Here is a 14,452-nt window from a genome sequence, read left to right as displayed (position 1 = left end):
TCTGGGTCTGGAATGGGTCCGTGAGCTGTTGAATTGTTTCACGGGTCTATGGAATGGGTCTGAGAGCTCATAGGGTTGTTTTCTTAGGAACTGGTTGTTTTCTTAGGAATGCTAATCCACCATGACGGTGGAGATTTCCACAAGGTATATAAAGGGAATGCTGAAGGTAAGCCAATATGCCATGCAGTCCTGCCTGGTCACCAGTCATGCTTTACAGACCACTGACTGCAACGTGTGTATCAGTGTGTAGAAGTGAGTGTTAAATTAACTACTTTTTAAAGGAACTTTAAAATATCCATTCAGAACTGCAGAATCCCAATCCATAAGCAGTGTGATCTATCTAATGATATGAAAGTCACACACAAGTAGGGTTGGGTATCGTTTGGGTTTTATCTGATACCGGTGCTAAATCGATACTTTAAAAACGGTGCCGGTGCCAAAACGGTGCCTGAACCGGTACTTTGTTTTTAAAATGTTTTAAATTCTAAAGCATGAATTGCTTTTTTTTTTTATTGATAAGACTAATTTGAACATGAAATTGAACTGTTATATTCAATTTACTATCAATATCTCATTGCTCCTACGAATAATACATTTAAATGTTAAAACAGCTTGCCATGCATGCACACACAATGGTAAGCTCTGCTTTCAAGTTTACCCAGTGTAGGCGGTTTGCCATAAGGTATGTTAAAATCGCTTGCCATAAAACTGCCAGGTCATGGACAATGGGAAGCAAGCTAATCTAACAGGGACTCTACTTTCTAGTAAATTCAGTGTGTTCCCAAATGCTTCAAGAAATTTCACGTCTTAACCCATAACACGCAGTAGTTTTGAACATGATGGGCTACATGTTGGTGTTGAAGTGTTTAGATTCCCAGCGCTAGCCTAGTAGGCATTTTAACAGCAACTATGACTATGCGCTAACACCAGTCAGCTGAGTTTAATTATCGATAACGTACGGAGATGGTTTCGTAGCCTCTTTGACAGCTCAGTGACGACAGGTATGTAACCTACATATTTATGTTTTTGCCAGCTAACTTTTAACATGATCTTCATGTTCATTGTGATGCTATATGGGCTTCATGCACATGAAAGATTAATATCATGCCATTTATGTTGTTTAACACCGTGAAAAAGTTTTCACCTTACAACTTTGCTGATAACATTTCAAATAAATGGCAGTTAGCGCATTAGCAAGGATATTGTGTAACGTATAGGCTAGCCTACTGTTGATGTTGTTTCATAGCCTTTTGATTGTGTGTAGTTAGGCCCACTGCTAGATTTTGACAGGAGCTCGCGATATCGCTTTAAAGTAAACTACTTGGACTCACGCAAGCTGTTAAACACTGTCCACTCGCCTATGTGGTTGTGTTAGCTAACTGTATCTGGATGTGTTGCTACCAGAGCAAGACGTTAGAGATGGCGCATGACATGCAGTGATGCCTCATAAAAAAATAAATAAAAAAAAACGCTATTTAAGCACCAAAATGAGGCACCGAAATCCACGTTGTTATTCGATGCAGTTACTACCATTTGCGCCGGCACCGGTGCCTTATTAGAACCGTGTTTCGGTGTCCAACCCTACACACAAGCACGCACATGCACACTGCCTGCGGGTCCTCCGTGTGCCTTAAAGAAATGCTCTTCAACTTAGGAAGGGGTGAATGCTGGGAGGACATCAACCGTTTACGTGTGTTTGAGCTCTGATCTTCCTCATCACACTTGCATTAACGTATTGTGTGTGTGTATTTAAAGGGAACTAAACTAAAATACAAAAAAAAAAAAAAAAAAAAAAGAAAACCTGAAAAACTGGCAACCTCAACATATCTGCACCTCAGATCTGTCTAAAGGAAACCAGACGGCAGCTAGCTAGCCCTGATCCAGCCCAGGTCTGCGTCTGCTAGAACTGTGCCCAATCAGATCCAGATATGCTCCACGTCCAGCTGGTATCTACTGTAAGCAGCAGACAGATTGGTCATAGGCACACACACACACACCTGTGTTTATCGGGATCACCGTTGTCAGCATCTAGATGAAGAGGAGGAAAAAGCCCTAACTACGCTCACCTGTGTGTTCACCTGTCTCATTTGGGGAAAGCGGTGGAGGTGGGGGGCACAAGGATGTAATCTACCCTTATACCCACTTGTTTGTCAGTCACTGAATCAGTGAATCACCTGATGAATCATGCAGTCCAATTCACAGCTAGAGGAAATGAACACAACTGTTTGGCCTTCAAGTATTAAGTACCTCGCTGAAGTATGAAGACAGATGCCAGAGAGGAAAGAGGAAAGAAGAGCAGAACGGCTTGGCTTTCTACTCTCAGCTTAAAGTCTTTTGCTATTAGAAAACTCCACACCATCAACCCGCCATAGACGGCCATGGAGGTCTGCGGGGTGGAAAGGGGGGGGGTTGGGACAGGGGTGCGTAAACTCGGCTTCTGGTTCGGTGGGTGCTGCTGCTCTCGCCAGGAGAACAGCTGAAGGGGATCAAGATTGGCATGGGGTAGAGGAGGGTTGGGGGGAGGGGCTCAGTCCAGCTTCTTGTGGTCGGGTGGGGTGAAGTCCGTGCAGAAGCCGTTGGTGGCGGCGGGCTGGCTGGGGTGGCGGATGACCCGTTTCTCGCCGAACAGGAACTCCTCGGCAAAGTCTGGGTGCAACTCCGCAAAGCTCTGGAATAATTCTGTCACAAGGAGGCACCAGAGAGAAGCCAAACAGAGTGTCACTGAGGAGAATGGGAGGAGATCTATAGATGGTTTAAACGTCAGAGTAAAAAACTACTGTTCCTGACCAGAAATTATTACGCATCCTATGTACATAATTTTACTAAGGAGATACTTTTCATCCACATTTAAAATGTACAACTGAGGTAACCAATGCTTTTTTTTTAATGGTTTCAACATTTCTCAGCAGATCAATCCCTCAACCTTGATCTTGGCATCAATCAACATCTTAATAAATGCATCCTTAATAGCAAAGCATCACATAAACAACACTGCCTTTTTTTCAGGTGGCTGCTGGCCGTCAGCACAGAGCAGTGTTCCTCACCAAATGTGATTTTTCCTTTGCCGTGTGCATCCACAGCTTGGAACAGTGAGGTCACTGTAAGGTCAGCCACGCCCAGGGCCGTCTGCAGGATGCATGCCAACTCCTGCTCAGTGATGGAGCTGTCCACTTCATCAACATACATCTAACACACAGACAGACACACACACACACACACACACACATGCACACAGACACATTAAACTTAAAACAAACATAAACAATAATCCTCAATAAAATAGTTTGTTGTGTTAGGCATGAATGAATGGATTTAACATATTAGATATGCTGTAAAATTTTAGCCTTTAAATTGCACCTAGCGATCCTGGAGGGTCACAACTGTGTGTGGTGCGTTTACTTACCTTAAAGGCCAACTTCATTGTTTCCAGAGTTTTAGCTGGCCGACATACCACTGACAAGGCAATGACAAACTCTCTGATGTCTATCGTGCGGTCTTCATGCTACACACACACACACACATACAGAGAGAGAGAGAGAGAGAGAGAGAAGACATACATCAACATCAAGGCATTGCTTAGGCCTTCTAACTTACTCAACTATTGCTCCTGTAATTAATGAGAAAATAGAATAAAGTGAAAAATCTTGCAATGATGCAATTACAGAATATCAAATAATTCATACTGTGGCATACGCATCTCCAAATGTTCCACAAAGAAACTTGATGGCTGTGTGTGTGTGTGTGTGAGTGAGTGACTGAGTGAGCGAGTGTGTGTGTGTGTGTGTGTGTGAGTGACTGAGTGAGCGAGTGTGTGTGTGTGAGTGTGAGTGAGTGAGAGTGAGAGTGAGAGTGAGAGTGAGAGTGAGAGTGAGAGTGAGAGAGAGAGAGAGAGAGAGAGAGAGAGAGAGAGCATTCGGAAGCTCTTTCCTCACCTCATCAAAGAGAGCGAACATGTCCCTGATCAGGTCGGACTCGGGCACGTCCAGGAAGCGGGGAAATTCTCCCAGTGGCACACGGTTTCCATGGAGCTTGCGGGCACGCATCCCGTAATCCTCCAGGATGTGGCCAGTCTTATCCAGCTGCAGGCTGTGACCATAAAAAAAATATACAGTACATGCATTATAATGCTGGTCAATACCAGTGTCTCAGAAGTGTGTGTGTGTGTGTACAGTGCATACGAAAAGTATTCACAGCGCTTCACTTTTTCCACATTTTGTTATGTTTCAGACTCATCTTAAAGCAACACCAAAGCACTTTTCCTCTGTTGCACACACGCTATTTGTTTATCCAGCACTGGCTTTTGCAAATAACAAAGTCCACAGACAAGCTAGAGTATGTTGCATGATTTTATGAAAGTATGATGTATTGTGACATCAGAAGCAAGTCAAATTTGTAGTTTCTTATGTCTCATTCCATCGAACTACAGATCCGCTACCCGATCTGGCAAACTTACATAGTGCGGTTATAGCCGATAGAGGGCTCTTGGTTTAATGCAGAAGTGCCGTTCACCCTGTTACGAGTTGATGAACCACTGAAACAATTTTGGAAAGATTATTTTAAGGTACAAACAACTCTTTGGTGTTGCTTTAAAATGGTTTCAATTATTTATTTACACACAACACTCCAACACCCCATAAAAAAAGCAAGGGTTTTGAGTGTTTTGTAAATGTATAAAAAAAATAAAGTAACGAAAATAAATAACCAAAATAAATAAAGAGAAATGTGTTTGTGTGATCTGTCACTGTCTCAGCAAAGCTCTTGTGCACAGCCACTTGTTCTCAAAGACCCAGAGACAGTTGATAAACTATCCTACGATAGTTTTGCTAGAACTAGTAGACTACCACAAAGTTGCTGTACATGTTATTTCAGGTTAGTTTGCCACAATATACAAGTTTAGCAAAAGTCCTTAGCTGCTACCTAGAAAGCGAACATAACCAGCGAACATAACCAGCCATTCCCATATATAAGAGGTTTAAGAGGTTGGCTGCAATATAAAAAAAAATGTGAAAAGTTCCTTATTTTCACTTTCATTTAATTTAACTCAAAGATAATGAATATACAGTGGGCAGTGCTTCGACTTGGCCAGCTTCACTCGCGGTCCGCGCGTGGGATCACGCGGTATCACGCGACTTTAATTTGTATTTTTCCAGTGAGACGCTGCAACAACCCAAACAACCGGTAGATGGCTCAAGTGAGCAGGGTGTGTCTCGTAAAAGAAATGGAGCCTGGAAAACCCTACACAGACTTCACTACAGACTTTAGCAGACTGGTTTAGAAATAATGTAATAGCCAGAAATATGCCTGCCCTGCCCTAATAAAGAAATATTTGGTTAACTGCGAGTGAATCCCGTTTGCAGCCGTAGAGGCATGGGACAAATTAAACATTCTGGTTTTCTCCGAAAGTGCAACGATGATAGAGACATCATTTGGACAAAATATAGAGTATTAACCTCCGTTGCTCAGCCAAATGCCTTCCTGTTACGTCCTGTTATCACGGAGTTACAGGCGATAAACGATTTTTGATGGTCACAAGTTTACTTCATTAGGGACTGTTCGTTATTTATTTAAGGGGCTACTGGAGGAGTTTTGGGAGCATTAGTCCAAAAAGACGTGACCCTCCCTCGCCAGCAATACATTTTTCTATGACCCTCCAAAGTGATTATGAAAAAATCACTGTCAACTTTTTCCGGGTTTATCGCCTACTGTATTTTAACGTTTTCACATATTTGGCCATAAGCCGTTTATCATAGGCTATCACGAAACCAAACTACAAAGGCAAACACTTTAACAGGGGGAATTAATTGGGCATGAATCATGCTGAGCGCTATTTCGCTACCTTAGAATAATAAGGTTCTATCTGCGTTTTGAGTAGGTACAACGGGACGATTGAAAGCGAGGGGCGAATGAAACATTCGGTTTTCTCGAGTGTGCGATGATAGACAGTCATCATTTGGACAAAACATGGAGCATATTAACCTCCGTTGCTCAGCCAAATGCCTTCCTGTTACGTCCTGGTATCACAGAGTTACAAGCGATAAGCGATTTTTTGATGGTCACAAGTTTACTTCATTAGCGGTTTATTTTTTGGATTATTAAAGAGTGTTTTTCATTTAAAGGTTTGACTTCGTGCTTATTCAGTAGAGCATTTAGTGCTCTCCCCAATCCCAGGCGTTCACATTGCATGTTTGTTTGTAATGGATGCAACCTTGAGATAGGCTATCGTTTGACAATGAGTTGTTAACAGAACCAAGACATATAGCCCAGCAGCAATCTAGGGACTGATCGTTATTTATTGAAGGGGCCACGGAGGAATTTTGAGTGCTTCAGTTGGAAGTTGCATGACCCTCTCTTGCCTGCTAGAAATTGTTCAATGACCCTCCGACAGAATTGTTAAAAAAGACATGACCCTCCTGCCAATTGTCTTCCGCCCAGCGCCACAGCCACACACTTTGTGATAACGTTCTTAAATCAATCTTTCCGTGAGCTTGCATGCTACCAGTCCTTCCTTTTCAAATGTGTTGCGCCTGTTTGCACAATTTCACAAATAATCATATGTGATTAATAGTATGACAAATAATCCCTGTGCACGGGGACCGAAACAATGCATGCCAACTTTTTCCGTGTTTATCACGTATTTTAACTTTCCCCGCTGTCTTGCCGTTTTAATGTTTTCCCGTAGAATATCCCATATTTTAATACTCTCATAACAGCCCTGCCATCGGGCCTGTCTCTGTGTTGCCCTGTTGCTACCCTTGCCCTTCCAACGAAACAGATGTCTTCAAATCATCGTTTTCCTTGCTTGAAGGCGAACTTAGAGTGATGTTAACCTATTTAAGTTTAACGGTAGCGATTGTCGTGAAACCACGATTCATTGGGCTTGCATGTTAGGACCTTATGTCTCGCGCACCTGAGGCTACTCAGCTGCAAGAGAAATAATTTCCCCTGTTTGTATGTTCACTGCAGGTTGGCCTACCATAACTTACCAACTCTGCACTGTAGACTGGCTATTTATATTTTTCTGTGAAATAAGCAAATGTATTTGTTCAACTTTATGAAGCAGAATTACGCATAGGGTACTTGGAACATAATACATTTGACAAAGGACAGATGAATGTTGCTAGTGACAAAATATTAACTTTCAGTGTTTTCACGATGTCTTTGTCATGGGAAGTGTTTTTCCCCATGCATTTATTCTAGGTTACTGTCAGTGACTGCCGTGAGAGAAGCGGGTTCTGTGTTTTCGTTCATGTCAGTGACTGGCCTTGAGAGGGGTCTGTGTTGTGTTGTGTTGCGTTGCGTTAATTTATTTTCATTGGGCATCCCGTGCCGTGCCGTCCCACAGCTCTTCAGTTCTGACAAAGCCAAAATTACTCCTTTTGAAACAATGAGTGCAGGAAGCGGCGTTTGTATGGTTATATTGCTTGGGGGGTCCCAAGCAGCTTTCAGCCATAAGGCTACTTTGAGAACATTTCAATTCACCCGACACTAATATTCAAAATGTTGAAAACTATTTCGGCATAGCCTATAAAGCAGTTTAATTAAATGGAATGTTAGTTGTAAACAAGCGAGCTACTTGGTGAGGCTTGGCCTCAGAATCTTCGTGCCTTAGATGGCAGGAAAAATCTTCACGATAGGCCTATTAACTAACCACCCGATTCCGTTGGCTGGGGAAGGGGCCATCAGACAATTGTGCCCAGTTAATCCGGCCCTTCCCCAAAAAATCACACCTTCCCACCTCTGACAGCTTAAAAGAAGTCAAGAGGACTCCTTACTCACAGACCTATTCACAAACCTGCGGTTTTGAAATCCTATGCAGCTACAGGAGCTTCCAATGTGAGGAAGCAATTTTGCATTGTAGGCATAACTAACATGCAATAACGCCGCCAACAACAACCAAAACTAGGCTAATCATTGTCAACATGTAAATTAAATGTAACATTATTGTGAATCAAATTAAAATGTTCTCTTTTGCAAGCGTAGGCATAGTAACAGAATAATTTAATAATGTTACAAAGATACTAAATCAATCCATTATGTTTCATTGGGCTACTAGGCTATTTGTTTTGCCTTGATTCATTTAGGCTAGGCCTTTTTATTCAGGGCCGTATTCACAAAAGAATTTTAAGGCTAAAAGTAGCTCCTAACTGGCGAATTTAGGAGCAACTCCTAAAAAATAATGGTGTCACTCCTAACTTTAGGACTCTAATTTTTTTCACAAAAAGTAATTCCACGAAGCATTTTAGACCTAAAAGTAGCACCTAAGTCTGGGACAGCTTAAGTCGAGAGGACTCCTAACTCACTAAGACCTATTCATAAACAGCTTTTTTTTGTGGCATTTTACATTGCGATGTTTTGAAATAGCCTATGCGCAACAGGAGCTTCAATGTGAGGGAACAATTTTGCATTCATAAAAAGGGATGCAATAAGCCAACAACAACCAAAACTACTCATTGTTAACATGTAAATGAAATGTAGCGTTTCATTGTGAATCAAATTAAAATGTTCTCCTCTTTGCAAGCGTAGCCTAGGGATATGGTGACAGATTAATTTAATAATGTTGCAAAGGTAGGCTACTGCATCAATCCATAGGCCTATGTTTCATTAGGCTACTAAGCTATTTGTTTTGCCTTACTCTTTATTCATTTAGGCTAGGCCTTTTTATTCAGTTATTAAATCATCTTCCGTCCTTTGCACTACTTGTGTAGAGCAGGCATTCTCCGACCTGTCACCTGTCAGTCATCATCGGAAGAGAGGTGTTTGGAATTCAGCGTTACAATCGTCAGCCAATCAAGGTGGTCACTTCAGTCAAGCTCGTGCATGAGTAATGGCGTCATCCATAGCCCGAAGACTCACTCCTAGTTTAGGAGTTGTCTGAAAGGCTTTGTGAATAACTTTTAAGAGAAAACTCTTTAACTCTTTCTAAAATCTTTAAGTGCGATTTAGGAGTAGCCTACTCCTAGTAGTAAGATAAAAGCCTTTGTGAATAGCCTAAGGCCCCAGTTATTCATCATCTTCCGTCCTTGTGTAGCGCATTCGCATTCTGAGACCTGTCACTCATCATCGTAAAGGGAGGTGTTTGGAATCATGCCCGCAGCGTTACAATCATCAGCCAATCAGCCAATCAAGGTGGTCACGCTTGCCCATTTACCCAAATTAATGGTCGAATATTACTGATGATCATTGTTATTTAAGAACATGCAGTGTGTCGTAGGGTACCAAAAACATCTTGCTCGTAAAAAAAGCATCATAGCACATTCTGGCGGGTCTGTTATTTACTGTAGGCTCGCCAAACCACATGCCTTTATTTTGGGCAAGCCTGCATTCATTCATTCATTCAACCTTTATTTATTCTCGGAGGGTCATTGAGGGAAGCCCTCATTTTCAATGAAGCCGAAATTACAGAAGCCGAAAGCAAAGCGCTCCACAAACAAGACAACATTGAGGCCTTCTGTTGAAGAATTTTTATATAAAGCCTGCGCTGACAGTAATCCTCCTGCCCCTGATAGGCCTACCACAGCTGTGGATAGTGTGGAATGTTCAAGTAATAACACAATCCAATGTGTGTCTCAATTGTCCCCGCTGACCACCTCACACATTTCTCTAGATTTTGCAACGAACTTACATGACACAATGCCATAAAATATGCCAGTTTTAGGACACAGAATAATGTTTGTAATGATACCAGGTAGGCCAGGTATTGTCGAAGGTGCATGGTGAAGTGAAATTCTTACTTTGGAAAACAAACATTTGCCGATATCATCGCCCGATCATCAGAATATTGCAACAGATTCTGTGTTCTGGACTATAGGTAACTTGTTAAGCCAGTGGTTCTCAAACTTTTATTTCATTCCCCACTTTGATCAAGGGGCATGACTGATGATAGTGGAGATAGCGTGTTATCGAGGCTTTTTGCAAGTCAGCATCTTCGACGGTAGTCTATTAAAAATATAAGTTTTCGATGTCCCAAGCGGAGAGCCATACTTTATTGTTTTTAACGATCTCTATGCTACTCACAAAAAATGTAGGCATGGGGACATGATGAAGTAGGTTATCCAACTGTCGTGTGTTAAATTATTGTGATTACGAGCCAGTGGTTTTCAAACATTATCATTGACTTCGGACATCTAACTAAATGCAACAGGCTCATATCGTCCTCGCATTAGCAAAATGAGGACCAGTGTTTTGTCAAATTGCAAATAGCTATTTGTTTTAACTATTTTTTTTATGATAGTAGCCTATACAAAAAGCACTTCATACTATCTTAATCTTGGAATATGGGGGGAGGGAAGTGGCGTCTGCAGTCAGCCAAATATGAATGTAATTCTGCGGCATAAAGCAGATGTAATTGTTTATTTTACAGAAAAATAAAAATGACATGTCAAGCAGTCAATTGACTACATTGCAGTCAAGAAGTAGGGCAAATTAATTTCTGAAACCAAAGCGTGGGTCATAGTTGTCTAAGCCTCTATTAAGTAGCCTGTTAAAAGCATTCGCCAGATAGTATTAAATCGGCAACAACATTGTTTTCTGCAGAAGCCTACCCAAGGCTACAGATTAATTCTGAACAGTTATTTCTCTACTGGCTCAATTATCACACCACTGTTTTGATTTGCGTAGTTTCGTTAACCCCAACACTGACAATAATGTAGACAGCAAATTTCGATTTCGATTTTTTCGTGTAGTCAAGCCTTAAGCCATACCCAAGTAGCCTAAATCGAGGTAATGTTTAATTATGCATGATTTATTTTGTTATTGAATTCGTAGGCTGGGATTACTCGGCAACAATTATGTAAGGGGACTGACAGGCAGAGCGATGTACAGTGGCTTGGAAGCGGCCACAGTGGCTGAAAGTGGTACTAAAGCTTCCGCGCTTCAGCTTCCGCCCGAATGAAGTGGTCGTAATCGATGCCCACTGAATGAAGTTTTGGTCATTTAGCATTTATTTCAGTTTATTCGCTATATTTCTACATTGTGTTGCCCACTGTGAAATTGTGTGTGTGTGTGTGTGTGTGTGTGTGTGCGTGCGCGTGTGTCGTACCCCAGTTTTCTGACGAGGCGGGCGAACTCCAGCAGGCAGGTGTCGGAGGGGAGTCGGAGCTGCCCTTCAGCCATGGCCAGCTGGCAGTCTTCAAATGAGTAGTCTGTGATCGGCACATCCAAAGCTCTGCCAAACACACACACACACACACACACAAAAGTTATATAAATGCCATAAATATGCGGTGGAAAGTAATGGGATTGCTGCACGGTCATGTGTGTTGAGGAGATAGAGGAGTAGGGCATGGTGCTTACTTGGCCATGATCCGCCGCACGTTCTGAGCAAACAGCGCCGGGTTCCTCTTCTCCTCCTCTGATGGGGTATATGTAGGGAGGTACTGTACACACACACACACACACACACACACTGCTTATGACGTTTCAGGTTTTGATGACGGGTAGTGGCACACGCACACAAGCACACAGAGCACATGCGCGCACACACACACACACACACACACACACACACACAAGCGCACACACACACACACACAAGCACACACAGCACACCCACACAGCACAGACAGGTCAAACTCAATTTGAGGAGTAACTAACCTCAATTTCAAATTTGTTGTGTAGCTGGCAGAGTGTGAGCCATAGGATCTTAAACCTACAGAGAGGAGAAGTGTGTAATCAGCCACATTACACCATGACATCAGTTACACTCACACGGACACAGAAGTCGTTCCATTAATTTAATACTTCTATGGCCTAACTTAAGAGAAGAGAGAGGGGAGGTTACTAGAGGAGAGACAACGACAGAAAAAGAAGGAAAGAAAAGAGAACTTACGCTCCTGGTCCCTGCCATGTCCAAGTTATGGAGTCCTGTGAAAAACACATACTTTTAAACACAAAGATGGGCCTATTGAAACACAAACATATTTCAACAGGCCTGAGTGTGCGTCTGTGTGTGTTTGTAGGTTACTTGTCCTCACTATGTCCATTTCTGCTTTCTGCTACTAACCTGATTCTGGTGAAATTTAAAATGTCATGATTCCGTTGCCCAAGCTGTTCTAGAATACTCTCTGGCGTTACATCATTCTACTGACAACCACAGACACTGGTTCAGCCCTCCAGACTACTGATGTAAGACACTGACACACAACTTAACCCTTAGGTAGGTTTTTGAACGTTCTAAGTTCCGCAACAATTGAAGGTTCTAAAATTCTATGTTGAATTCAATGAACCCAGATATTCTTTAGAACGTTCATTTCTCAACATTCCCGTCACACCAGTGTGACGTACTCCTTTAAGGGTTAAGATACCTATGCTTCACTGGGCTTAGCATGACTCAGGAGAAAGACTGTGTAGAGTGTAATTACTGTTAAGATGACTAATAGGGCTTTCAGATATAACCTCCGGAGTATATGCGGAGGTTTGTCAAACGGAGGTCCTACCCTTCGGATGATTCAGATATGATGCTAACCTGCGGACCTTATACTGACCTTATACGACCTATGTGTGAACGACATACACGCACATTACAGAATCTCTGTGTGGTTGTCGAGTGAGGGGTGGGGGCTTGTAGAGTTCACAAGAGGCGAGATATGACGCAGAATATATGCGGCTGTTGTCACAGCTGCTGTTTTTGTGTACAAAGTGTATGCATTATGTAGGCTAAAGAAGAAAAATCTATTGTGCGTAGGAGTAGTCACGTAAGTGTGCATACATGTAACTGACCTACAGTATTTGTATATGTGCTTCAAATAAACACATTTATCTGTTTTCAATGTTATGTAGCAGAATTATTTGGCTATGGAACCCCAAATCTGGTGCGTAAGGAGCTTGGAACAAAGTTGGGTTTTCTTCGTTTTCATTTTCTTTAGGCATATTTATGCTCAACAAATATCGGGCTCAGCAGTGAGGTCATGAGAAGGCCATCAATGAACAGAAAACCGACCGTATTGGCTAACAATTTATGAAATACTCCTGTTATTGTCGTCAACGACGTCGCTGTAGGCTACTGCCTTTTCAGCGCCTTCTGCTTATGATGATTTGGTCTTTTGAATTTAAATGCCTTGCGATGCGGTTGTAGGCTACATCAACATGTCTCTTGCCATTCCCTTTATGTGTTCTATCACAATGCTGTCTGCCCTGATGGACAGTAGCTCCGTGATGTCTGCATCTTTCCAGGTCAGAGATTTTCTGGACAGCACTATGCCACTCCATCATGACACTAGCATTTAAGTCAGATTTAGGTGTCCCCACCACACAGACGCACAAAAGAAACGTCACCGACACGCCCTCTCAGTAGGTGTGATTTTTAACTGCAGGTTCTACACTTCATTTAGACACAGCACATTTACATAATGTCCGGAAGAAAACACTAGGGAGTATGTCTGAAAGGGCTTTAAGTTTCAATGGACTTTTCATGACTCAGGAGAAACAGTGTGCAGAGTGTAGTACTATTGTAAGATGCCTATGCCCTATTCCAATGGATAGACTGTCATTTTTAAAAAGTGGGTCCCCAGAAAAAAAGTTTGGGAAACACTGCCCTATTCAATGGGCTCAGACGACATACTCTGTGTAGTGTAGCTTTTGAGAAGAAGGAAATAGTGCATGGGAAAGTGGGCTGTTTATTTTGTGTTGTACGAGGAGTATTACAGGGCCCACCAAGTGACCAACTGTTTTCATATTTTGTACATTGTTTCGGTCACAAACTGAGCTGTGACCCGTGCGCAGTGCATAGCGGGCAGGTAGCCATCTACCGGCATATCGCGAGGGCAATTGTGGGTACGTGGCATTTCATTGAAAGGTTCGTTCACAACTCATTGTCATTTCCACATCTCATCTGTATTAACTCCATCTACATTTGACAAACGCAACTGTACACACTGGCCGTTAAAACACTCATTTATTTGTTAAAACTAACTACATCACCGTATTCAGTTTACTCACCACCATACCGCATCGTACATTACTTCCTGCTTGGAAACCCGAGGGACACTACAACTAGGGGTACAAGTAGAGGGGTTTCCTGGGTTGATGTTGGCCTGACCATTTTGACAGGGGTGTTTTGATGTTCTGTGGTTTAAGGTGAATTGTATTGGTTTATGAGTTATTTTGGGGAAAGGAAATTATTCTGTATTTTTGTTTATTTTGTATTTGTTTCTTTGAATTATTATTTTGTAGTGATAAAATGTTTGGGGGGATAATTGATTTATGTTAGACAGTGGATGTGTAGGTGGGGCTACAGCTAGTTCTGGTCTGTATTAGGCCCCATGGGCTCAGTCTTGGGGAGAGAAGCCTGAGAGTAATATGTCTTTTCGAATTGCTCAGGGTCTAGTGAGATATAGCCTGGTGAGTTTCTGTGCCTATTTATTTTGGATTTTGATCAGTTTTTGTTTTTGAGTGTTATGACATGGTAATGATTTGCACATAATTTTAGAAAAGAAAAAAAAAAAGAGAAAAATAA

The 14,452-nt window shown here is 42.1% G+C and overlaps 1 protein-coding gene across 1 annotated transcript in view; it reads right to left on the bottom strand.

The window, feature by feature from the left end:
- Positions 1 to 1,806: 1,806 nt before the first annotated feature.
- LOC125306022 (lysophosphatidylcholine acyltransferase 1) overlaps positions 1,807 to 14,452 on the bottom strand; it is a 39,610-nt gene continuing 26,964 nt past the window's right edge. The window contains exons 7-14 of the mRNA XM_048261157.1: positions 11,828 to 11,862; positions 11,593 to 11,647; positions 11,293 to 11,375; positions 11,039 to 11,164; positions 3,933 to 4,086; positions 3,404 to 3,502; positions 3,045 to 3,186; positions 1,807 to 2,679 (exon numbers count right to left, since the gene is read on the bottom strand). Coding sequence (XP_048117114.1) covers positions 2,528 to 2,679; positions 3,045 to 3,186; positions 3,404 to 3,502; positions 3,933 to 4,086; positions 11,039 to 11,164; positions 11,293 to 11,375; positions 11,593 to 11,647; positions 11,828 to 11,862 — 846 coding nt within the window. The 3' untranslated portion in view covers positions 1,807 to 2,527. The remainder of the gene's footprint in view (positions 2,680 to 3,044; positions 3,187 to 3,403; positions 3,503 to 3,932; positions 4,087 to 11,038; positions 11,165 to 11,292; positions 11,376 to 11,592; positions 11,648 to 11,827; positions 11,863 to 14,452) is intronic.

Source organism: Alosa alosa, chromosome 13, assembly GCF_017589495.1.
Source record: "Alosa alosa isolate M-15738 ecotype Scorff River chromosome 13, AALO_Geno_1.1, whole genome shotgun sequence".
Lineage (NCBI taxonomy): Eukaryota > Metazoa > Chordata > Actinopteri > Clupeiformes > Clupeidae > Alosa > Alosa alosa.
The sequence above is the reverse complement of the archived record's forward strand: the minus strand, read 5'-3'. Positions and strand labels throughout refer to the sequence as shown.